This window comes from Meleagris gallopavo, chromosome 13 (assembly GCF_000146605.3).
Source record: "Meleagris gallopavo isolate NT-WF06-2002-E0010 breed Aviagen turkey brand Nicholas breeding stock chromosome 13, Turkey_5.1, whole genome shotgun sequence".
Classification (NCBI taxonomy): Eukaryota; Metazoa; Chordata; class Aves; order Galliformes; family Phasianidae; genus Meleagris; species Meleagris gallopavo.
Window position 1 is genome coordinate 5,457,849 of NC_015023.2, and position 27,354 is coordinate 5,485,202.

Consider the following 27,354-nt stretch of genomic DNA (forward strand, 5'->3'; position numbering starts at 1 on the left):
AAAAAGAGAGAGAGAGAGAGAACGGGGTGCCGTTGTTCAACAATTAATCAGAAATACATTCGTTCTATCTTGGATAATGGTTGTTAAAGTTGTCCTCTTCATACATGGCTTATAACTTTTAGTCTAAAAATGCTGCATTGTGTGGAAACAATAATAAAATGACTAAAATGACTGTTAAAGGCACTTAAATAGTTCTTGCCTGCTTAGGCACTGAAAGAAGAATGCATGCTGTCAAGACAATTTTTGGAAGTAGTGGAAACCCATTTCATTGCTGGGATATGTTGTCCTAAAGAAAAACCATTTGAATCCACATGCAGCATGTTTAGTAAATAAATGCAGTTGCTGGCTAGCTTCACCTTTCCTCCTGTATTATGGAATATGAAAAATTCTCTCTGGAAGTACAAGTAAACAGGCAAATTTTTCATGACTAAAGTTTTAAATTCCCTCCATTTATCTAAGTGATGTTTACTAGTACAGCATGTCATGACAGATAAATTACCTTATATGTTCCTAGGTATCGCCAGCAATCTATAATCATAAACTTTATAGTGACAGCAAGCCAGTAACATAGTGTGTGACAGGATTATACAGGGAAATGTATCTAGGTTACAGAAATAAATTCTGCTTCCCCAAAATAGCCTGATGCTGTTTCAGTCTTCATTTAACTTCAGTAGTTCCTGTCTGGAGTCACTGACACCTTCCACGTTAATATCTTACTTGTATTTTAAACCTTGCTGTGCAGACTTGTAATGAATATGTATGTATGTCCCTTTCCCTCTGGCTATGTAGTACAGACATCAGAAAACTGCAGTAAACTATAAGGAAATACCTGAAAAATTAGTAATTATGTTAGAATAATTTTGGTAGCACATTACATATATTCTTCTTTATGTGGCCTTTAAAAAGGGATAGAAGAGATGTGTATTCCCTGGTTATACTGCATGGAGTGGAAAAGAAAATGCAACTGCTACTGAAGCTGTCACATTCCCTTGGGAAACAGACCTTTCCCAGAGTCCTCTAGGTCTTTTCTCCTCCTGCCAATACTTGCTGACTCTCATTAACCACGAGTGTAGGGAAAGTCATTTGGAGGGGAACCTCAGCAGTCCTTATTCTCTAAAAACAAATCATGTTTGAGCCTTTTTGTCACTACAGAAATAGGATTTCACGCTTCCCTGCTTCCTTCCTAATTATTATATGCAATGAGTCAGCTCTTCTAATTCAGTTTTTGTGGTTTCCTTTTAAAGTATGAGAGGCAGGAGGATTTGTTTCATTTGTCTGATGGAAGTTGTTCTGATTTCAGGTTGCTTGTCATTCCTAGTAGGAAGGTTTAGTACTGTTGGATAGCGCAGCTTCTGCTCAGATTTTGGTCAGAAGCTATTAGAGAACAGACAATTGCCCAGAAGTGTGCCCAAGGACTGGCTTTGCAATAGTAAATACTAAAAGAAACAAACTGCATCTGGAGCTTTGAAAAAGGGGACTAATACATAAAATATAGTCTGGCTCCCATCCTAGTGCTGAGACCCCAGAGGAGTAGTTAACAAGAAACAGGACCTGTTTGTGTGTGTGTTAGCTTCTCCCTCCCTTCTCTTTCCACGTGGATGCATGCTCTGGAGATCTGTTTGTGCAAGGAGGTGGGAAGGAGGTGAACTATCCCAGTCCATTTCATGGCTCAATCTAACAATTTTTTAAAAAAGCTTGTTATGCTTAATATTTAGTTATTTTTCTATGTTACACAAATCTAGCGTAACTTCTAAATCTAATTTGTCTTAATTTAGTATGAGGTGTTCAGTCAATAAATACGCATGTTGTGCTAATCACTTCAAAATCAGTTCTGGCAGTTAGTCTACCACGTGCTCTCTAGGGCTGTTTATGCTGCCTGTTTGCCCACCATATAGCTTTGATTTTTGCTATTTCCCAACTGAAAAAGTACAGAACCCTTTACTGGGATAGTGTTCAATGCCCTAGTTATGGATTATTATGCCACAGAAAACATAAGCATAATTCTTATCCCTAAGAGCTTGAAATTTGAAGTGTAAGACAAGCAAATAAAACGAAAACAGACAGACTAGGGAATTCAAAGAAATGAGATAATATTCATTAACTTGCTGCCAGCCTAATTGTAGTCAGCTTGTGAAAAAGCGATAACGCAATCTAAGGGACAGATTAACAAATTAATCTCTAAAGAAACATTCTGAGTATGCAGCCTTCTATGTGTGACAGTCACAGTAAATGCCTAAGAGCTGGATGAGTGCTTCTGCTAGACTTCTGCATCTCAGCCATGTCTGTATTTTGCCAAGATCTAAGTGAACCCTCTTCAATATGTTGTTCTCAACAAGTCCAAAGCAAAGATGATGCCCACTGTGAGTCTGAATGGTGGGAAAGGGAGGGGGCTTGAAAGTAACAAGTTTACCTAATTTTCAACACAAAAACGGCAGTCAGTCGTATTTGCAGGGGAAATTACCTTTAAATAACAGGCAGGGTTAGGTCAAAGAGTGTGTTTAGTGGAATTCTAACCAAGTGCCTTAGGGTAGAAAATGCAGGAGAGGCAATTACTCCAAGTGTTCTTAACTTTGAGTTAAGTAAAAAAATAAAATAAAATCTGAGGCCATTAGCATGAGCACACAATTTATGTAGTATGGAGTCTGGTGTAAGATTCTAAGACTGATCACTTACTTACAGAGTTTATTAGACCCCTGGGTTTGGCTGGCAACCAGATGTGGGCTTTGAATTTCTGGATTTCAAATTTTAAGTCATGATAGAGTTAGCCACTCTCCAGTCATGAAGCATCTGACGAGCTCATCAGCTCTCTTCAGGGCAGCTAGTAATTGGTACATCTATAAGGTAAAATCCAATGTAGTTTGAAATGAATTTCAGAATAATTTAGCAGAGAAATCTCTCCTGGATAACTCTGTAGCATTTGTTACTCTCTGAGTAAACAGTGTCTGAGTAGAAAAACACAAACTTTCCTTCCTCGCATTAGTCATGTTTTCCCACATCTTTCAGAAGGCTGAATTACATTCTTTTTCTTATCAGAAAAAAGAAGGCATTAGGTCTGCTTAGGCAGTGGTACTGAAAGAATAATGAGGTGTTTTAAATGAAACTTCCTTGTGCACATAAAAACAGATAGTAGCTAACAAAGCTGGTAATGAAGTTTACCTTCATGAATACGCCTCTTCTTTGAGATTTTCATTCTCCTTTGTTTTTAGAAGATAACCGCTAGCAGCCAGTTTTTGCTTACTTAATAGAGTGAAGTAAATAATAGGAGTATTTCCAATGAGTCACGTAGGCATATGAATTAAAAGTTTTCTTCCTTATGTGTTGGCAGCACATCGCCTTACTTTGTGTTTCATTTGACTGGTTTGAATCTTGTTTTTTATTTCCCTATCCAATGTTGTTTAAGAAAATGATCTAGCTTTATTCAGAATTTGTCATGGAGTACTGTATTCTGAGGTCAACAGAAATGGGCCAAGGTGTACCATATATCACTGTCCAAAAAGCCAATTTCCTTTCTCTGTTGTGGTTTTGCTTTGTTGATGTGTTTGTGTGTTTGTTTTTCCCAGAAAGAAGGCTGGCTTTATTTCTTTATTTATTTTTGTGGTTGCAAGACAATCTATGTAACTTGAAACCATTTTCCTGTATATATTACCATTTTTCTCCTTCTCTTAGTCTTCCTGACCTAAAACAAAACGGGAAATGTTTGCTTTATTTATTGTCTTTCATAATCTTCATTTTAGCAATGTTGGAAATGTAGCTGGGCTTTCAACCCAAGAGTTTCAAGATTTCTAACACATCTTCTGTCACCAGGACTTTTGGGAGAGAGGGTGATTTATTTATTTATTTTTTAAATAATACTCACTTCAGAATTTCTAATGCTTGTATCCATGGAAACTGGATAACGGGGAATGCCAGACAGCTGCAGTTGCTCAGATTTTTCCCTTCTAAAATTTTATCTAGGTCTGTCAGTACAAAACTTCACAGGCCATTTCCCAGTCTGCAGCACTGCAGATTGGATCAAACTGCATTTGAGCTTTTCTCTAAAAGACACATCGAGTCTTCTAATGTAATACTGTTTTTCTAACTCCTTGTAGAGTGTTATTTAACAAACTACACATTTAAGCTAACAGCCTCAAACAGATAATTGTATGAGATTTTAACAGCTGGACAGCATGAGGTTGAGACTTGCATTGGGTCACAGATGTCAGTTGCAACCCCGAGAAAAGAAAATGAGTAATGCCTAGGGATTACACAGAAGCTGACGGAAACTTGACCATTGGTATTATAGAGAACAGCATCAAGAACTGAACTGAATACATTTGAAAATCCTCTGCGAGTAGTTCTCACTTGCTGGCAGTATCCATTTTTAATAAAATTAGCTTAGGAATGCAGTAATGTTTGTGTCTTGATTGCAACTTCATGTCAGGTTTTTTAATGAAAATTTGTAAAATAATTCAAAGTATTATCATCTCAAATTAGACTTATACATTAAAGGGCAGTTAGTATACTAAAACTTTTATGTAAAAGCCTTAATCCCACTAATAATTTCATACAGACGGATTTTCATTCAAGAGTAGTCTTAATTAAATCTGTTAGTAATCTTAAATTTACTGTGCATGCTAAGGACTGCATAAAGGCAGGATCTGAAATGGAAGTCTGTGGTGCAAACCACAACGTGTACAGTCCTTGAGATACGTAGGCTCAAAAGACCAAGCCTTCTAAGATTTGTATTACTGTTTGTATTTGACTCTTTAGCCAAAGCTGTTGACTTGAAAATTTGGAATATGTTTGCTATGTCTTGAAATGTTGCAGTTGTCAGTGAGGCAGTATGGAGTGGTTTCTTTATCTACAAGGCTGTTTTTCTCAAGTTTAAAATTGATTTTAAATCTTCTTGTAAGGCGCTCTGAATAAAACAGATGTATGGCCTTAACAGATCCCTGACTGGGATGCAAATGAAATGCACTGCATCTTGCCAATGAAATAAATGCAGGAATTATCTTTCTAAGATTGTACTGGAATTCAAAGCACTGATTTAAGAGCTGTATAATTCTAGAATATTTAGAGTAATTTCCTATACAGTAAATGCTGTACTTAAGAAAAAACAATGAAAGACTTCTTTCTTTTATATGTACTCTTTATGTGAACTTCATGAGTATGATGTCTTTGCAAGATGGGGGTTTGCATTAACTCAGCCTAGAAGTTAATGCTAAAAAGAGCTACACACTGTCATCTTCTGCCTGCTTAAGACTTTCTTTACATGCAGTACATGAGATGAACATGAGATCCCTAGACACGTTAAGAGGATGATACAGTGTTCAGGCTAGCTATGTCTGGCATTCTTCAGCCTATCCTGAAATACTGTACTGCAATGCAAAAATGTGAGAAGAGGCAGCAGTCAGTTAATGTGGAAATGAGATCTTTGAAAACAAATGCTGACTACTGAATAAGATTTTCTATCTGCAATGTCATGTTGCGAAGATTTGGTGGGGAAAAATGCAGTTTAATATAGAGACAACTTTTAGGATAGACGAGGTGAATGCTTTTGCCAGCCCAGGTGAGCAGAGCTTGGGTCATTTAATGGTTGCCACTAATCTGAGGCTCAGGCATTTATCTGTGCCTGTCCCTGTTCTCTCTGTGCCAAATGCTTTGAGATCTGACTTAAGTGTCTGCAAGGAAAAACTATGTATGAAATTTGGAAGCTTTTACTCATGCATGTTTAAAATTGGGATATCTAAAAATTGGTTTAAGAACACATAGCAATGCGGATCAGGTGATTTTCTTTGTCTGTTTTTCAGTTAATTCCATGTTAATTTCAGGCTTCCTTTCAGTCTCTGAACATTGCTATCAAACACTTAGTGATTATGCTGTTGTCAGTGAAGGCGTAGCTAATTTCCTTTCTAAGCAATGAGAACGAGCTGATATGTCCTCCATCTCATCTCTTAGATGAAAAATTAAAATGTAGCATTCTCAAACAAATGGAACTAGAAAATAGTTTTGAATTTTGATTTGTTATTGAAGCTGGGTACAAAACAGGATTCCAGCATAGTAGGCCTTCTAGATACAAACTAAATAATAATGTATAATGACAGGCTAGAAAGGATATCTGGCATATCAGCTATAAATATTTACCTATGCTTTTGCCATTTTTTAGGCAGGTCACATTAATTTTAATAAACTGCTTCTGTCTTTTAAGGCTCCTCTGTTTCTACTTGCAAATTGCACTGCAGGTATGCAGTGATGGTGCACTGTGTATATGAGGGGATGTCAGTTTGCCATATAGCACTTACTTTGTAAATGGCTCTTAATGTCTGTTATTTATATTCAGGGATATGCAAGGTATTTTTTCATGAGTTCTGAAATAAAAGCGTTTAAAGCAAATTAGAAGGTCAACTACAGTAGAAGACTTGAAAACGTAATCAGATAATACTTTAGCCTGCAATGGGATGTGTAACCTAAAGGCTTCAAGATACAAAATGAGTTCTTACAAGTACACTATTAATCTGATCTCCAAGGTAAGGAATTCTCCAGTACTGGGGGCCAGATAATGATAAGAAAAAAAAAGAAATTCATGAAAAGTAAATTCATTTTGTCACCTGAGGTTTGACCCAAAGCTCATGTGAAGTTGTGCAATTGATATGGAAGCTGGCAGACAGGATCTGAAAACCTGCATTGTAAAGAAAGCTGAGATTTACAAGAATTAGCAAGGTTTCTCCTTTAGTCTTGACTAATGCCATAAAAAGACAGGAAAGTCAAAATCTTAAGTCTGAGTAAGAAGCAAGTTTCAGAAACCAATTTCAAACAAATACTATGGTATATTTTTACATTCTGATACCTCTTACTATCAATTTTTTTATAAGTATAGTTTTCTGAGAAAAATAACTTCTGAGATTAAGTCTCACGATGATGTATTTGAACGTTTAAAGGAAAATCTGCAACAAGCTTTGTCATTCTATGTTATAATATATAGTTCCAATATTTGTTTACAGAAGCCATGAAAAATTAAGTACCTTTTGGCCTAAGCTCTGCAGCTGTCAGCTGAGTCTTGTCCATGCTCTGCTCATAACACCTGGAATAGCAAGGCATATAATCTCCTGAGCTGAGTGACTGCTAATTTCTGAAGCAGCTTTGCCATAGCTTCAAACTGGAATGGAAAGTGTACTTGATTACTTTAGCAATCTTTAGGATTTTTTAGATCTGCTCCAAATATCTTTTCTATGCTTTTTTTTTTTTTCTTTCAGGCTTTAGGGCATGCTGGAACAAAATTCATCCTGAAAATAAACACCAAAAGTATAATAGTATCACACTCATTAAAAGAGCTATGAAAGAATGTTTCAACTCTGTGAAGAATATGTGCAGTGGGGGCTGAAGGCTTATGTCACAATGAGTAAAATCACACAAAAGACATTATTTCTGTTATTTGGTCGCTGTTAATGTTTGTCTTGCATTAGTGTTTGGAGCCCAAACAGTGCATCATAAATAGCATTAAAAATGCTTTTGAGGAAATAAATAGGTGAAAAATGACTAATTATCCACACTGTCTCATAATCTCTCAAAGAGAATGCCAGAAATAGAGGACTTGTGTAAAACAGCATGTTTTGAAAAATATTCTAAGATGCATGCTTACTACCTATGTAATCACTGATCTGGGGCCAGCTGTAGCTTTGCACGTAATACTAAAAACCACAAAAAACCAAGCTCAGCAGGTGGAAGACTGTTGTACCCAATTAACTCCTAGAATGGTACTGTTCTGAAATTAAATAAAAATTTGAAGATCTCTTAAATTGCTGTTACACCATATTAGATGTATTAACATAGCACTCTATATCCAGCAATCACTAATGAGTGTTTCTGCTGCCTTCTCCTTGATTTCCCCAACCACTGATAAATGTATTCCAGCAGCACAGCAGAAGGTTGGCACTAAAGTTAATGGGACTGTGTATGTAACTCTAAAGTATTTTTATTTTTATTTTTTACAAGCATTTGATATTTTAACTTTTATCAAAATAAAGCATTTAGCATACAGTATTTCACACACTTTGGAGACGGAAAAATTTATTTTGAAGTCCTTTATGCATTGATAGCTCATTTAGAGTTTTTGTCACTGATGTTCATTTTAAATAGGTTTCCTTGCTTTCTTAAAAAAAAAAAAGGCTACAAAACAATGTTTTCTCATTATCATGTATTTCCCTTTATGCAGATATTAAACAATTAGGAAAGTAGTTGTGTTTATTGCTGGAGAAAAAAAACAGTTATTCAGTTGCAGTGAAACCTATGTATTAAGTTATCAAGTTGAAAATTAAAATCCAAACAAATAAGTGTGAGTTGTGAATGGAAAAGATGATTTTTATCCAAAAATATAAATTATTTGTAATTTATTTACCTCCATTTTGTGTGCAGAATCAGGAAAAAACAGTAAATCATGGTTTTATATTGCTGCAGTTTCCTGTGCCTTCATTAAGTACAGTATTTTGTGAATTTCATTTAGAATTTACAATAAACTTCTTTGCAATTATAAATAGAGGTATAAAAGCAGAATCTTACATTATATTTCTCTAAGATATCAGCTACAGTAAATGCACAATTTAAGATCACAGGTACAATGCCTTTCAACTTAGTCAAATATCATGTGCTTTCAGTATGCTTTCATGCTGCATAGTAGAGAAATGAAAAATAAGGGGCACTTAGTGTCTCTAATGGCACTTCTTTCAGCAAAGGATGGTGCGTGTTTGTGTTACTAACCAGATTACTTTTCAAAACAGTATTTTAATGCATGCCTGAAAATGTTTAACAGTGAATAAAGCAACAATTACTACATCGTGCTTGAAGCTTTAGCTAATAGTACAAGGATCATCATTGCTTGTTTTCACATCTCCTTCTAGCAGTAAACTGATCACAGCCTTACTCAAGTAGCTGCATGTTCCCTTTTTTCCAACTGGATGAGTGTTGTAGAATGCAGTCATGTCATCCTGCAGGACAGAGAAAAGACATTTCTGTGAAATGCTGATTATGAAAAGGAGAAACGGAGAAACACAGGTTAACAGTTAGAATATGAATAACCTAGAAATGCAAATGAGTTATAAACTCTAAAGCTATAGCAGACTTCTAATCAATTTTCAGAAAACAATTTTTACATTTACTTAATCTGAACATGTGGAGAAGGGATTTATAAAACATACTACATATGTTTCTTTACTGAATTTTTCAGTGCTGGACATATAGTGCCTTTTTCATATTTTTCTAAATGTAATAGATGACAACTGATCTCTTAAAGCATGCAGACAGATGATTACTATGTGGCAACTGTGCTACCACAATAGTATTATGATCCAGCTCCTTTGGTGTACACAGAGATGCAGACTTCAGATTTACTGAAAAAAGTAAAATCTAAGAAGCAAATCAGGGTCAGGGGTAGCACATGAACTCAATCAGATAAGATCAGCAAATAGATCTGCTTCACTAAACACCTGTTTGGCTCAGTTAATGATGCTAAAACAGCAGTTTATCCTTAAATTATGTATTGGCTGTTTTAATAAAGGTTCATTTCTAATTCAGGAAATGTGTTACTTTCCAATTACTTTATTAAATAGCTGAGATTGTGTGGTGAAAATATTAGACCTTCCACAGTTTTAGGGTATGTTTGAAATTACTGGAGTAAACACCTGTGACATTTATTACATGTTAAAATGGAAAAATGTTCAAAATGTTTGCAAATCAGTTTAATGGAAGAACATCATTCAGACAAAATCAGAATCTTAAAACTTCAGAGAAAATAAGATATGATCCTCAACTAATTCACCTCTAAAGAGGTTAACTCAGCAACAAGATCTGCATATCTATGTTATAAATCAATAGAGCTTTCCAGTAGATCACACCTTTGAATACACTGTGCATAACAGAGCCAGACTGAGCAAGTACAATCATCCGCAGCGCAGGGGTGCTTGTCCCATTACTCTTACTCATTTCATTCTTCAACCAGTCAAATCAACCTGTCTTTATTATAGAATTTCATAGCTTTGAAGCATCAATACTTGCAGTGAGAATATTCAGAGGTCCTTAAAGCTTAAAACCTCTAAGGTTTCTCCTTTAATAGTGTATTTCTTTGGTCACTGTCTTTCTTCATATCTGTGCACATGAGATTCCAGGTTCGTGCTTGCTGAGCATTAGGTTTTTATTTTTTACAAGTTTCTTTTATTCTTATCTCTTTTCTGTTCTAGTTTTGTCCTGCAGGTAACTCTTTCCTCTTGTAATGAATATCCTGTTTCAGCTTTACCCACTTCAGAGCTGGTTAACACTGTGATCCCCTTACCACATGGATTTGAATTTGCAACTCAAAGTGCATGTTTTACCTCTGCTTTTGGCAAATTTATGCAGCATTAACAAATACCCAGAATTAACAATTACAGCTAACTGGAGGTAGAACATTAAATTGTGTTTTACTTACTTGGTGTTCAGCTCCCTTTGGCCTGTTGTGATCTTTCTGAAAGTCATGAAATGCTTCTTGTACCACTTTGTCCAAGTCTACTTTGTCCTGGAACTCTAGCTCTGGATTTCTCTCCAAAATAACAGATATAACCATCAGCAACTGTAAGGCAGAAGAAGACTTAAATTTAATTTGTTTAATTTCAGGTTCTATAAGCATTGTAAACAAACACATATATTTGTTTCAAGATGGAAGCAACTCAATAGTGGCACAAGTAATAGCCCACAACTAAGAATTACTGTGGATGAAAGAATCATTGAAAAAGCAGGCTTTCATAAAAGATTTCTATTTCAAGTGGCATCTAGTTAAAGACAAAACATAAATGACTGACATCAACATCTAACTTCAGGAGGCAGGGAAGTTATTTTCCAGATTGTTCATTTCAGGGAGCAACCACAAATAACGGTGACTCAAGCAGCAGAAACAATGAAAAGCAGTACATACTGAACCTTAGCATTTAGTGTATAATCACACATGGTACAATTGCACTACAAGCAAATTAATAAAAAGTAAAGCCAACAGATGTAAAAAGCATTAAATTCAAGAGAATTTACTTTCCCTGTAGCTCAAAGGTTTAAATAGGAAGATAAATGACTTGCCAAGTGGGCAGTAGAATCTAGATTGACCGTCTTTGGTTTGATAACTGTGTTATCTTTTAGCAAAAAGGGGACATATTCCAGCGAGCAGCATGACCAGCAGCTGTTAACCTGAACTGAGATGGATTTAAATTATTTTACTGTGCAAAAAAAGTGCCTGTGAGAGGCACCAGAGATGCAGACTTGGGAACTGACAATGAACACAGCTGACAGCACAGGTGTCAGTTACCAAAGGTACATATGCTCTTGATCTGTCCAAAAAGTATCCATTATTAGCTGCAGTGGTAAGAAAAGGAGTTTAAAGAAGCCTTTTGCTTCACATTGGAGACTTTGGCTGGCACAGAGGGAGACTTAATGGAATTAGATATCTCAATAGCTTTTGCACCCTCTGACCTACATGGATGGGCATTGTCATTAATATTTATCCACCTATGTGCTAAGAAAGAAAAACATCACAGACTTAGTGTATGTTGAACATGCTAGCAGCAACTTGTTTAATCACAAAACAATCCATGGAAAAAGCAATGAAATATAAAAAATTGTGTTTGTATTTAAAATACTATTTCTATAAATATTTGAGCATTTTAAAAATTATTTGTCTTTTTTTTTTTAATTTGTTAGCAAACTCATGCACATCACAAAGTTTCCTTCGTTATTAAGCCACAGACCTCTACAATGATTTGCCTGTATTCTGGCTGGTCAATATTTTGCAGCATATCTTCAACTAGGAGGGAAAAATTCATTTCGTACATCGTCATATCCGATAAGGTTGGTTGCTGAAAAATAGCAAATACTTGTATTGAGTGAAGATCATCTGCATTAAATCACTCCTCCACACCCCCCAGTATAGGCTGTTTGCCTGTTGAATAAATAATACACAGCCATCAAAAAGGAAGCATATTTCTGAGTCCATGGCAACACAGCCCTGGAAAGGGCATTTTAGTCTTATGATCCTACAGATGTATTTTGAAGTGACTGAATTCCATTCTATTCTAATTGTATTTTACCTGGTAAAGTGTACTATGTATGGCTACATACAATTAAATATTAGCAATAAAGTAGTTCTCCATTAATAGTAAGGTAGAGCAGAAATAATTGAACACCTCTGCATGCTTTACCTGTGGTAAATATCTCCCTGCTACTATTAAACCATTTGGAGTTCTCTCCAAGATTTGCCACACCCTGTCATAGAATCCAGCAGGAGTTCGATTGAGAGAACCATCGATTTGTCGTCGGTTAAGCCAGCCTCTGTGGACAAAGGAAATTATTAACTGCAGGGAAAAAGAAGTTTTACATTCAGAATGAGGAGGTGTTCTGTGGTAAACCATGAAGTAAGCAGTGATAGCTAATGCCTTCTAATGATGCATATGCAGCACATGTGCTTCATGAGAAGTTATGCTTTGAAGAGGGAATAAAATCCACTCAGTGAAGAACTGCAAAAGTTAACAGTATTATTATGTGCCAAAGTTAAATTAAACTTAACTAGAAATTTAAGTCAATGGGAGGACTTCTGACTTTAGCCTTACTAATACAGCTAAGTGGAAGTATTGTAATTATAGCTTGTTTTCTTGCACGCTAATGCACCTGGATTGGCAACAAGTTACAACTTGGAGAAAAGATCACAAGTTTCAGGAAGCAGAACCTCTCAAGTATTAGAAAAAAATCATAAAATCATAATTAATACAATAAGCTAGAAGAAAGGACACTGAACAGCATACATGCTGTTCTTACAAGTTACTTAAGTAGATGGTATTGAGTAATTTTGGCTCCTGTCCCTTAATGAGAGCATCAAGGAATATAATGCTTCACTTTACTACCACAGTGTATACATAATTACTATTAGGTAAGGCTTCCAAAAGGATAGAGGTGAAAAAGGAAGCTGTAATGTAAAAGGAGCAATTGTAGAACTTGGTTACAGCTGAAAAAATGAAAAAGTGTATCTTTGCTACCTCTCTAAGTAAATCGCTCACTGATTGCACATATTTCAGTATACCTCTTAAATGGGCAGGTATTTCAGAAACACAAATTACTTGAACACTTTATTATGAATGAGAACAGGTGCCACAGATCCACACATCTCATTACCTCCCCTGCTGTTGTGGCTGAAGAATATCCAACAAAAGCTGCTTCACTTCACTAGGGGACATCTGGTACAAGTCCTTGGCCGGCATATCCCCTGCACGGAATTTCAGTTCATACTTCATGGCATGGATAATCCATCTGAAGTGAAGGGAGGAAAGCATTCCTTAATTAAATGTGAAGTTTCAAAGGAGGAAAATTTAGTCTGGTAGAATACCTCAAAATCCCATGTGATCCTGCTTTATTATTTCACAAGGACATTAAAATAACATCAAACACACACTGCTGTTTGTACTGTTATGTGGAATTTTTCATTTGTTTGCAGTATGATATAAACTGAAAGCAAAAAATGAGTAGATTTTTACAAATGGGTTGTGAAGCACACTTATCAAACGATTTCACCACGTACAGTAAGACAAAAATTTACTTAACTTTTGATGTTGAATGCCTACTGAGAAGTGTGCTCTTGACAGTATGTGTTTTGCTGGTGTTTTTAAGAAAAAGCTCAATAATTTCACATTTAAAAAGATTTTGGGGCTTCTTAATAGCTTTAGCCTTTGAAATTCCTTTTTCCTGTCCATCACACTTCATTCTTTTACTATTCCCTTTTAAAAAAAGATTTGATTAAATAAAAACATGGAAATTGTGAAGATTTTTCAGTGCTAGGGACTAGGAAGGCAGAACTTGGCAAATTATTGAAGGGAAAAAGATTATTTTAATTCTACAAATAGAAATAATGCTGCAGATTCTAATACAATATAAAAGACAAAGTAATATCTATGAAGCAGGATAACTGAATGCGGACCTCATTCATTTACCCTCCACACTGTTTCAATTCAAGTAGTTATTACAATCAAAAGAGAAAAGAAACATCACTAGTTTTTCTTCAAGTAGTCCATCATCTAACACCTCATCAAGTCCAGGATATGTCGAAGAGCTGTTTGCTCTCTATCAGAGAAAATGTGAAGTATTCCTAAAAGTTTACCTTCTCACAGTATAGCCACATTTGGCAGGTATTTTATTACTTTGCCTAGAAAGGAAATAATTGTTTCTCTAAGTCAAGTCATGGTCTTTTGGACTGAAGGATTCTTAGTAGTTTAATTGGCTTCTGAGATGTCAGGCCAACTAATTCAACCTTGCTTTACATTTGTAGTTTCTAAGATTATTCATTGAAGGTACAAGATAATATTAGGCTTCATGGGCATGCTACATTATCCAGAACATACATTTTATTTACTTTACTGTGTGAATAAGAATCTTTCTCTTGTTACTAAGCAAAACTAGTTTGAATTGATTCATTTTTTACTGTCAATTCAACTGTATCTTTGTGCAAGTTGTTCACTGCACTTTGTTCACTGCTTGCAGCGGCCTATGTGACACAGCAATGTGAAGAGTGGGCCTCGTACTGAACTCCTCACAAATAAGTGTGGGCAGAAGTCACTTGATTGGAAGGTTTTACAGTAATAGGACTGTCAGGAACTTGATATATTTCAACATGAAACACTGAAAACAAATCAATAACAAGACACTAAATCAAATCATTATCAAACTGGAATGCTCCTTCTGTGAGAAGGTTAATTTTGCTCACTGAAGTGGGTGATAACACTGGAATAAAAAAAATTGAATCTCCAGAATTAGCCTTGGAAGAAAAATAAAAAACTGTAAAAAGGATAAGTTGCAGCTCATGAGAAAGGGGAAGAAGATTAATGTGGATTTGTAAAGGCTACAGAAAAGTATTTAAGTGCATATACTTCCAGTTAAATGTAAAAAAAAGTGATGAATTTTTCAGTTTCATAATGACCCAAAAGTAATACTAAATTAGAATCAGGAATCTTATACACTAGAAAATAAGACTGCGAGTATACAACTTCAGTGCTGAAATGCTATGTTTTCCCTATCAAAAATAGGAATAGGTGAATTCTAATCTTAAAACATTTTCAATAATTCTGTAAATCTCAGTCACTAGGACCTGCTGTCTTCAAAGAAATGCTTATTCAAATGCGTGTCTGTTCCTAACTGTGAACAAAACAGTTACTGTAGATAGCAGTGCAAATAGAGATACCACAGAATATGATAACATTCAACCTTAAGCTATTTGTAGGCCACATAATCAAAGAATTAAATAGAACAATCCAGGCTGTAAATGATCTTTCACATTTGAATCAGGTTTGGAGTTCCTAAGCTCTGTATAGCTTAACCCTGGTAAGCAGTCAAGAAGTATTCTGCCTATCCACAGTAAGGATAACATCACATTAGAGGCTCATTCATTGCAGATTAAGTGTTTTGTGTAGATAACTGCTCTTGAACAATGTCTTCTTTCTTCCAGATATCAGATACACTATCTAGGTGCCTCAGAATGTTCTAGGAAATTGTTACTGGTACCTGCATTTGAACAACAGAAAGCTTTTGTTACCTGAAGTTCCTATTACAGTCAGTGCTAGAGAAGAACAAGCTTTCTTTTTAGGTAGGCTGTAGCCCTGCAACTCTGAAAACAAATATTTTAAGTACCTTGAAACATTGCTTCCAAGGGATTTGTTTCTTGTGGTTACTGGACTCTTAAGATTGATTTAGTCAAAACTGTATTACAAGCTCATTATATTACGTGCTCAGCACTTATTGGAAACGTACGTAGGTACCTGCTTGAGTGAGCCAGAAGCTGTGAGAGAAAGGTTCCACTGCCTCCATGGCTGTTAGGTAAGTCAGGAATCATGTTCTGGCTTTTGGATACTAGCAGGACTCGGTGACCCAGAGAGAATACAATTCCTGGAGCCCCTTTGCCAAACAGAAACCCCACTACAATATTTATGGTTTTGAAGCCCTAACCTGATCATTATCAAGCATTAAAAATACCACAGTTTACTGTATTAGCTTATAGGAAACCTTCAAATGAGGTATTACAAAAACTGGCACTCCTCCGCTTTACACTGTTCACTGGCAAATTTGAGAGCAGTTTTTTGTGAATTCAGTTCTGGCACACTAATTCAAAGCAGGGTTCTTAGAAATGTAAAGCTGAAGCATACAAATTTTGCTGCATCATCTCATATAAATCTTTTTTTCAGTGTAGCAACAATCTCTGTTGAAGCGTATATGTATATGTTTGCTTGCCATGTTAGTAGTAAGTGCAACGGATACTGTACTGACCCAATCCGTATCTTCAGCATGCCACTGAAAAGCTCTGGTGAATTTGAGATGATCCAGCCGATATGTATGACAAGTTCCTGCTGAACTACAGCTTCTCTTTCATCTTGTAACTGACATTTTTCATAGATGATGTTCTTAATGACTGCTGGGGATAAGGGATTAGAAATAACTTCTTCCTCATGGCCAAAAGCTCCAAGTGTCACCTGCGGTATATTGAAAACAATTCAGAAGAATTGGAAAGGAATAAAAGCACCAGAGAAGCAATTCAGAAACTAAACTTCATGAATTCTTGAAAATAAACATCTGTAAATCATGCTCCATGCATATGCAACTTCCTCATAGCTACAGAGCACTAGAAGCACGCAACATGGAATGGCCATCAACATGGAATAAAATAAGGACAAATCTGTTTTCACAGCATTCCATTTAGGTATATATATATATATATAATGATAAAAATAAATAATATTCAACTACTATTATTTGGAGATCGCTCTTCATAAACTTAATTAAAATTCTTGTACTAGCAGATAAAAAGTCTTCCTCAGGAAGGGAAGAAACACTGATAATTAAAATCTATTTGGAGCAGAAACCTGAAATTCTGAAAGACTGTTTCTCAGCTGTCACTCCTTGTGACAAATTAACTGACTTAAGCCCAATGACAAAGAGACCGATTCTGTAGGCCACAACATTCTTTACTTTAAAAAATCATTTTTACTGATTGATTCCATCTCCTTTTGTGAAATAAAAGAGCATATAAAAGCAAACAAAAGAGCTATGCAAATCATGCCTTATCCAGACATTTAACTGCCTTTTCAAGATCATTCTATCATTACATGAAAAGAAATTTATTAGCCCATAGTAGATGCAGGTATTAAATATATTTTCACTCATTTTTTTTTTTTCTACAGAGAGTGTATTTTAAAACTATTGGTTACTTTTAAAATAAGCATTAGCAAACTTCAAAATGAGAACAGCCATTTCTCTATTTTCTGTTATCACCCCTTAACACATTTCTGAAAAGTAAAGACTTACCTGTTTACCCTGAACTAAAACATTAGTAATAGATGGTGCAAGGCTGTCCACTAGTTTACCTAAAAGACTTGCTGCGAAGCGCACAACAGACCTGAGGGCAGAAAACAGAGCAATCCCACTACATATCAAAAGCTAGTTTAATGAATTCATGTATAGTTTTGAAGTCTGGCACAGCACTCAGAGATCTCAAAATCAACTGAATACATACATTATTTACAACATGGAATTCAGATCAGATTTTTATGTTATCAGGATTTTCGTTTTTTAGTTGAGATATAAGTTAATGGATCAAAAATGAATTAGTTAGAACTCATTAAACTACCTACAAATGCACAGAAAGCTTGTTCTTTTCTCTGCATCATCTTCAGAACAGACAACAGATGCCTACATGTGACATGTTACTCATTTTGCAAGATAACCTCAGTAACTTTTAAGGCCACTTAACAATAATTTTGCAGGAGAAAGAACACATAACATCAATGCTTGGTTTTGTTTTCCACAGTCAGGTAATATCTCACACGGAAAGAAGACTTGCGTAAACTGCTTGGTTGAAAACTGGCTTGTATAGGCATTTCTTTCATATATCCAGTTTAAAAATATTTCTTTTTTAATAATAATTTCCTGACAAAATACAAATTTAGTAGACACGTATTTAAGGTTCTCTAGTGCAGGCTTTGAGGTTGCTAAGACTCATTCATTCTGCTGATAAATGAGTCATAACACTCCACAGCGTTAGTATTAAATGCAAACAGTTGATGTTGATTCCTGCAAGAACTGCTATGCACTTATCAAGAGATCACGAGCAAGGCATTTCTGAAATGCATTAGCTGACAATATCAAAATGCACATAAGCCAAAAAAATCTGACGGAGTTCTGTTTCAGACCTCTGGGCACTTTACCTGTTTCCCATGTACCAGTAAAGTAGTAATATGTGGGGTTATAGAAGAAGAAAATTTCTGTGCAAATGCAGCACTGTAGCGCAACACCAACCTATAGGTGTGTCAAATGGCAATCGTGGGAGAGAAACAAAAAAGAGTTTACATATTTTGTTCCTAGAAATACTTTTGGTTTTTATTCTTAAAAAAATATGACCGAGGTGTTTTGGTTCTATCTTATTATTGGCGAAGGCCCATTTAACTGCAGGAACAAACTAAAATGAAAAACAGTTTTTAAATTTAAAGACTCATCTGTTAGGAGTAGTCACAGAGAGGGAGAACAGAATTCAGGACAGGCTCAGCTCATATCTTCAATAGTAAGAAATGAAATTTCTGAAGCTTCCAGGCAAAGTAATTAATAAATAACGTGTACCACCAGCCTACTTGCTGAGACCTTCTGAAGTTATCATGACAAAGTCAAGCTCAAAGTAAATCGTTTCAGGAGGACTATGAAAACTGCATGTGTACAAATATAAACTGAGTTATATTTGATCACCAGCCTTGTGACAGAAAGCTATTGGTATTATTTTGCCACACTCTGTAAGAAATAAGAATATTAATATTCTTATTTTTTCCTCATTATTTGAATTTAACTACAACTGTATATCTGCATTGGTTCTCATACAAAAAGCAGCTTAGTATTCCCTACTTTAAAAGATAATGGTAAGAAAGTACTCTTTTTTTTTTTTTTTAAAGCATTATAGACAAGATCTTCAGCCACAGTAAAGCAATACAATTTCGTCAGAAAAGTTGTCCTTTTTTACTCTCCTCTAAGTGCATAAAGAACCACCTTTATATAGGTTCATATAATATAAGCATATTAGGAAAAAAAAAGCGTAAACCAGAAGGAATATGGTATCTGTATACAAACCAGAGCTTCTTGCTGCCAGCTCGTCTATAGATTCTTTCAATATGTTCAGCAACAGTACCTGTGTTATAAACACATTTATTCAAATCAGAAAACAACAAAATAACAGCAAAAACAAAAAGCACATGTAAAAGATGCATTTTTTCATTTAATGTAAGGTAATATTGCTGAGATCCATTAATTCTGAATTAGCTCTAGTAAAGCACTTACCTATTGTGATTAACATTTAAAACTTAGAGTTTAATCCTCTATTACTCAGTTGTTCTACAAGAAGCAAAAGCCAACTTCAGCTTGATTTTCTGCCCCTGCTCTAGAGAAACTTGGTAGCACCTATTGTTCAGGTACCTTAGGAGATCAAGGTATATTTCCATGATAAAGTACCTCCTCATCAAACTGCAGATTTTATTTTGGATATGGGATGGAATAGACACTCTCCATGCTCTCTTGCCTCTCAGTTGAGATAAAAGCAACAGGCAAGTCTTGTGTTTGAAAGTGTGGTTCATTCAAGTGATATCATGTTTGGATACAGGTTGCCGTAGCTGATAAAGACAGGAATTCTTTTCAACTTTGTACATAAACAAGACATCACCTGATTCATTATCTTGGATGTGAGGTTTTCAATTGATATGATGCTGGGAGATTATGAAAGAGATTTTTTTGCACTGTTTTATGGTTCCATCCTGAATAACTACAGAAGGATGATCACAAAAGCGATACCAAAGGTACACTGTGAACTAGCATTGGTTATCTATGTGCATTACAGCGCTCAGCTAGTGAAGCAAACTATCACCTCTGCAAAGTACAGAAGATATTTGACACACAGACACAACATTAAGTTGTTGCATTGCTACTCTCCCTCTCCAAGTTGATTTTCTGTATGCCACAAACAAATCATTTAAATAAGCGCTATGCATTAATGTAGAAACGTGACCTAAAAAATATGAAGTAAGACATAAGAAGAGAACTGTTTTAAAATCAAAGCAGACAGCCTAGATTGTGAAGACATCAAGCATAGGTGGATGTTACATTCATAAGAACAACAGACGTCATTCTTTTGCCAGCCCACAGTTGATCACAGCGCATTGACTTGGTATACTGACATCTCCTCAGCTGTGTAGGAATCAAGTGTTAAAAGTGTTAAACATACCATTATTTATGCCTCATTTAGCTTCTAGATTCTAAGCTTTCAGATGGAATGCCAGCGATTCTCATGCAAGACACTTAGTGGTGAACAGTATGTTTGTCTGTAACAGTACTACTGGAATTTGATTCTCAAAATCATAGCTCACATCTATCAGCAGGAATATCTAACATCCTTCAGCTTTTGTTTTCAGATTTATTCGTTATCAACTGTGAGATTATTTAATGTCAGTTATAGTATTCTCCAGCTGTACAAGGACAGGAACTTTTAGCCAGTGTCTCAGACTGTTTAATGCAAGGTACATATTAAAAAGTTTATCACCATCAACAGCTTCATATTGGGTGGTACAAAATGTCTAACCAAACTGGTCCTAAACAGTCCAAGGCCAGTGGTTAAGTGTGGTTATGCTGATTGCTTACAGAGTGTAGAAAGTCTACCTCAAGTTGTTCTCAGAGCAAGGAAGAAAGGACAGAACCTACTAAGGGCTGAAGAATACGGAGATTCTTCAAGTCCAAAAATACACGCAGTGGTGATGAAAAGCCTTCTTTAGAGCTCCATGTGCTCCAGTTCTGACCATGACTTTAAACTGACACTGTATTTCAATAACGCACTGTGAAGTGTCCGATGAATTTTACTCCATCATACATTGTTTTCCATGATATTCTTAATCAAGTAGTGCTGATATGAATTATGAAGCAGGCATCTACAACATGGAGTGGTAAGTTATAATATTCTTTTGGGTACTCCAGAAGCAGTATTTACTCATAGTGTTCCCTCTTTTTCCAAGAAGCGCTCATAGATACCGAAGTAGCTAATAAACAGTCTGGGGGAAGGGGGGAGTGGGAAAACGAACAAACAAAAACTTTGCAGCTAAAAGCCACAGGTCCAAGTATCTCATTCTGAATTAATTTACACAAATTTAAAGCTTGTGAGCTAATACAAAGCCATAACATAAAATTTAAGTAGAATGAATCTTTCAGATATACTGAATTAGCGCCTTATGACCTAAAACTAAAATGAAAACAAATATGCAAATTTCTTAAGTTTCAGTTTTATATCCAAGCTCAAATCCTCTATTTCTAGAGAGAGAAAGAGAGAGAATATATAGAATACATTTGATATTTGTTCAGAATTAGAAACAGATAGAGCAACTGCAACCTACAAGAGTTCATATATTTAGCAGCTCACTGCTCACCACACTATGAATTTGCATGTCACATTTAATGCTGAAATTGCTTTAGTTGCAAGGAAGATGGCTACACAACTGCATGTATTCATGGCCCTTATTCATGTTCATTACAACTAAACATACAGCTGCTTCCCAAAATATTCAGAATACTCACATGAAAGACGCTCTTACCTTCCTTGGTGATGAAATTCGGTCCTTCTCTTTTAAGCAGTATGCTCAAAAGCAGCGCTTGACTTGCTAGACAATTGCAGTCCTTAAAAAACAGCAACTACATAAGCACAAGTAGCCTTCACATTTTCAGCAAAGCAAAACCAGAACAACAATTAAAAAAAAATTAAGCGAAACCAAAAGGCCTAGTTGTTATTGAAGATGTTATATACATTACTAAAAATTTATTTTTAGAGAACCTCACCACAAATATTTAATATCCTATATATGCTGCATCCTTTTCACTGCTGCTTGCAGAGACTTCTCTTTGGTTCAAATTTAGATGAAATAAGTTGGCTTCAGAAGTGTTACCCAATTTTCTACTCATGGATCCTGTTATTTACAGCTAAAATACTTTAATGTCATAGGGAACCATGAGCAATATTTTGTGTATTCCTGTTGAATGCTGAATCTAGAAATGATCAACAGCAGTTTCCTTCAAGATATGGCAACAATACTAGATAGGAACTTTCCCTTGATAACGTTAGGAAATGACTAGTTTATCATATTGAGTATCAACTGAAGTCTTTTGAGCATTAGTCTAGAAATAAAATATTTATTCATAAGATGCTTGACTAATTGATCCCATTTTAGGTGGTTGTTTATTACCAGAAGATTTGGATAGCTGGGAAAAATGAAAGCCAATAGTTAGAGCACAACAAGCCAGAAAGTTCTGATGAGTATGAAGAGGCACATCACACATTTTATATTACTAGCCATATTATTAGCACTGAACCATAGCACTAATTGTGTTGATCTATATGGGTCACTTAAAAATAGCAGTAGATAATATCTCATTTCATGACTGTGAAGTTGCACTGTATTTTTATCAAGGTTTCTTACATCAAGTTTCTGCAGAATCTCATATGTTGACTTGTTTTTCCAGTCATTAATATTTATGTCTGGTTGCTGCTCAAGTTCAGAAGCATTTGGAGTACTAGACTGTCTCTTGACTTTTGAATGTTTTGGAAGATCCAGCTCCTCCAAACTCTTAAATACAGGAGCCCTAGAAAACAAGAATTTCATTTCTTTATATTTCAGAAAACATTTTAATTATCAAATACTTCATCATTAGTATTTACAAATAGCCTTACTCTTCTGTTTCAGTGATTCTTAGGAAGTCAAGTTGCTCCACAACTGCTCCAGATACTAATGTCTGAAATCAAAAAATGATAGTTAAAATTTAAAAAAATGAAGAAATGTACATTAATATATAGTGGTTTGCCGCATTCTCAATATGTTGCTGCTGGTTTCCATTCGGAAAATAGTATATCTACAGTTTCAAATATCTTTACACTTTCACAATATTTTTCTTAAAATCGCACAACTGCAGAAGTCTCTTAAGGCTGCTCTCTTTTTTGCTGGGGTTCTTCTGTTCCTTTGCTTGCAATGTAAAACTTAACCAGTGCCCACTCCATCATCCCCAAAAACTACCTGATGAAAATATCTGACATCAAGGTCTCACACTCAAAGTTCAGTATTATAAACCTGAAAAATAGTGTTTAATTTATCTGATATAGCCCTTACAGTTATAATTCACTCCAAATTCATATAAATTTCACGTCTATATACTTCCACAGGAACATTATACTACAGCATCTTTTGTTTTGATTATTCTCCTTAAACAAAATTGAGTGTGCTGTGAACGTTTAAATTCCCTTTTTAATTGTACACAAGTCTGCAGTAAGATATCAATCTGTTAAGCTGCAAGACAATTGAAAATAAAATAAAAACTTGTCTTCCATTGTTAACGTTATCATACTTTCCCTGCTTGAACACATCATGATGATGGAAATAGACAGTAAAGGTGAAAAGTGACAAAAGCCAGAAAACTGATAAGGGTACATATTTTTCACTGAAATCACATTTTGTGTATTTTACAAGAAAAAAGACCATTCATTCAATTTAAGACACATTCTATGTAAATGCATTGAGACATTATCTAAATGAAACAGTAAGTACAATCCACAAAGATTTCTTATCATTTGTTGGAGTAGTTAAAAAAAAACAAAAAAAAACACTATGAGTTAGACAAGTCCCAACTCCTACTTCATAATGAACAAAGAGTGTTTCCAAAATGTGACAGCTGTACATTCATACTGACAGAGTACTGTAGGACTTTTTATTTTTAAATACATTTCATTCAGAACTCTTATACCAAATATATAACTGTAAGAAAGTTAAATTATAGCACTGTTACATTAATGATTCTCTCAGTAGCAAATCCCTTGGAAGTGATTTCTGCATAATTCTACTCACTGTGTCCATCTACAAATGTTACAAGCCCTTCACTTCTGGAATATTAGCTACCATTAACCAAATCTGGCTTCATTCTGCCCTCAAATGTGATTGTTCTTTAATTTTGGGTTACAGAACAGTTATACACAAATGCATAAGAACTGAAGCAGTGACAATAACAAGTGAAAATCATGAGAGAGTAGAAAATGCCTGTGGTGGGCCTGTTGTTAAAAGAATAATCCAAGTAACTCCAAGACAACAGCTTAAGTTAGGCTAACAGCAATCCTTTCCCCTCTCTCCTGTGCAATTCCTTCTGCTAGCTCTGGCACATGCCTGACCCACAGAGTACATGGCTACCTCTAAGCACCTGCAGCAAGGCATTAGAGCCCTTAACTACACCCTAGTTATTTTTCATGGTAAATCTTTAGATGAAAAATTTAAGGGAAGTCACAGTACGAAGTTACCACATCATATCTTACACAGCCTTTTTTTTTCCAGTTACATTAAAGCCAAAAATTTGATCACAGTTTTTCCATTATTATTCTTAATGAATAAAAAAAAAATAAGCAAAAGACAATGACTGCTATCATCATCTTAAATATTTTAAAACCACTACTTATCTAAATCAATTAACTATGCAAGAGGAAATTCACCTCCAGATGACTGTAACAGTGAAGTGCTTAATATAAGGACACGTTATGTAGGTTGAGAAATTTCTTGTCTGGTAATACATCAGTTTAATCAAAGCAAAGCAGGAAGGTCACTGCAGTTACAGTTAAGAATACAAAAACTAGAAAAATGCACGTGGGCAGTCATGGCATTTGCTATAGGATAAGTAAATGCTAACAGGAAACTACATGACCTACACGTAACCAGTTAGAAACACATAAATATTTGAAAGATAGCAAAGGTACTTTATGCCACTATAGCTTTGAATATTTAAGTTACAAATGACTCAGCTGTTCCTCAGATTAATGATTTTCCAAGGTACAAGAAATCTTATCTCTGTCTTTGGTCTTGTCATCCCTCTTACAAAAAGAGGTATTATTTACTAGCTACAAGCATATATAAATAGCTAATATAGAACCTGACTCGGTAATGTTCACATTTTAATGAAGTAATGTTCCTCTTTAAGATTAATGCAAACAGAAAAGATGTTTAAAAAATACGCCTTTATTCTTCTAAAAATTTTAATATATGTGAAACACCTTCTTCCTGTTGAACTATCTAATCAAAAACCTCTATTTTTGACATGATGGTTTTTCCAGGTAATTTCAGAAGATTTCTGAACATAAAAACTTTTCTTCCCTTCTGAGAATATCCTGTGAAGATCATTGCTTTTTGAAGCCTCATCAGAACAAGCTTAAGCAAGCCCATGTTTCTTCTGAAAGAAAAACTGTACCAGATGTCCTCGCTCTTGACTTCTTAATTTTTATCATAGAATCCTTTGAGTTGGAAGGGATCTTTAAAGGTCATCTAGTATGTGATTTTATTACACCAAGTATGTAATTTTATGATACCAAGTAAAATATTTATAAGTCACATGGAAAACAGAAAAAATAATACATGTATCAATACTAGGAGAGAAGAACACACCATTCAGGGAAAGTAGCATACCTGTACTCGGTCAACATGAACCTTTACTCCTCCAACAATTCCCTTTTTAAAGGCTGCTAGCATATCTAATATTGGATTGAATCTGCTCCCTCTGAAATTTTAAACAGAACATCATTAATCTTGTAGCTAGGAAAGAATTACACTGCAAATGATGCTTTAACTTTCTCTACCTTATATTGTCTTCACGGATAAGTACAACAAACAGTGGACGACCACGCATTTTCCAATACTGCTTGATGAACTGCAGTGCATTCTAGGTAAGGAATACATGTTAGTCACCAAACAGTACAGCGGCACAATGTACAAGAATACACAAAGCTAAATACTAGAAGAGCTATCTTAAAGTAATAGCACTGAAAATCCAAGAGATCGTAAAAACTTTAGCTAATAATGAAACCACTAATAGTTTCAGATTTCTTCAGAGACAATATGTTATTTCAAGTATTCAGATTTTCTGAAAATACTGCTACATATACATTGATCACAGACTGAACTGATGGGCCAACTGGCACGTACTGAATTACTTGTAATGACCTAGGAAGTATGCAGAGGAATCCAACTCTGGAATCACACGCATTATCACCAGCATCACCTTCTATGCACTGGGGACTTAACAGGTAAGCTGCATAATCTGCCATCCTTAACATTATGGAAGGAAGTCAATTTTTAATAGTTGCACAAAGTCTGGTAATATTTCTCCTAGATGAGGCTTTCATATTTCCCTTAAGCAGAACAGTCTCATTCCTTTCTGCAGCCAAGAACATCTGTTTTCCCAAAGAAACTGAAGGTAACTTGCTTGCTGCACTAAACCTATCCCAATCACTTCCAGTTTGTTGGGTTTTCTTGTTAGATACAGATACTCACTAGAATTCATATTGGGCTGACGGAATACTCAACTTAATAATCTAAAAAACTGTATTATTTTTACATTAGAAAAATACACATTATACAGTCTTCACCTTTCAGACTTGTATTTTATCAAACTTCACTGTTTATTCTCCTAGACTCTTATTTTTGTCAATTTCTCAAAGGAAGAATTACAGATAGATCTGTCTTACCTTAATGTCATCAATCAACATCATGACATCCTGAGACATGTAGAAATCACTTAGATCAAAAATAATCGAGTAGCAAACTACAGTCTTTCCTAGTATTCGATAAATCTATTGGGAGATAAAGCTTCAATTAATCTTTCGTTTAAAACTGTTCAAACAATTAAAGTAGTTGAAATGAAAAAACCTATGTTAAAACTATCAAGGAAATTGTTAATATAGAACAGTTGAACTTAAAAAACATTAAAAATAAAACCTATACATCTAATTCCAAGCACATAGATTTTTGTAAGGTTTGCAGATCTACACTCTCGTTAAACTGGCTCACGTCAACAGTAGCTCTGTTTTGGCCAACTATTACTGGAAATGCATGTTTAGGAATCCTGACAGTTTAATAGCAAGACAGCATACACCTTCCTAACAGCAAAATATGTTACAAATATTTTAAAAAGTAAATATGAGCATAAAACAAAATAACACTTAAATTCTATTTATAACATTTTAGAGACTAATGCAATGTTTATCTGAAATACAAATTAATACCAATATTATAAAAATGTACATATTTCTTTCACAACCTTTGACGTTCCAAGGCATCCTATAGGCCTGTCTGGTCTTCCAGATAATCCTAGTTTGTCATTGATTCCCAAATGGAAGTAGGCCTGTGAGAAATAAACATGAAAACTTAAAGAAACTTCATTACAAGACATACTTATGGTCACAGAGGAAGTTGTGGGCATTCTACTGAGAACAAGATTCATAAAATATGGTCTTTTTAAAAA

At 35.1% G+C, this 27,354-nt stretch overlaps 2 protein-coding genes across 2 annotated transcripts in view; both read right to left on the reverse strand.

Moving 5' to 3' along the window:
* The window catches only part of LOC104913011 (phosphorylase b kinase regulatory subunit beta-like), a 28,418-nt gene extending 25,228 nt beyond the window's left edge, over window positions 1–3,190 (reverse strand). The window contains exon 1 of the mRNA XM_031555396.1: window positions 3,157–3,190. Within this exon, the coding sequence (XP_031411256.1) occupies window positions 3,157–3,190 (34 nt within the window). The remainder of the gene's footprint in view (window positions 1–3,156) is intronic.
* A 4,855-nt stretch (window positions 3,191–8,045) lies between these two features.
* Window positions 8,046–27,297, reverse strand: LOC100549990 (phosphorylase b kinase regulatory subunit beta-like). The gene is made up of 15 exons (XM_031555433.1): window positions 27,151–27,297; window positions 26,579–26,683; window positions 25,691–25,773; window positions 25,521–25,611; window positions 22,760–22,821; window positions 22,509–22,671; window positions 21,630–21,711; window positions 19,132–19,189; window positions 17,326–17,416; window positions 16,291–16,493; window positions 13,156–13,290; window positions 12,189–12,318; window positions 11,739–11,846; window positions 10,436–10,576; window positions 8,046–8,960 (listed from the first exon to the last, which is right to left on the reverse strand). Exons 1-15 carry the CDS (start codon window positions 27,280–27,282, stop codon window positions 8,823–8,825), a joined length of 1,722 nt encoding a protein of 573 aa, XP_031411293.1. The 5' UTR covers window positions 27,283–27,297; the 3' UTR covers window positions 8,046–8,822.
* Between the last annotated feature and the right edge of the window lie 57 nt (window positions 27,298–27,354).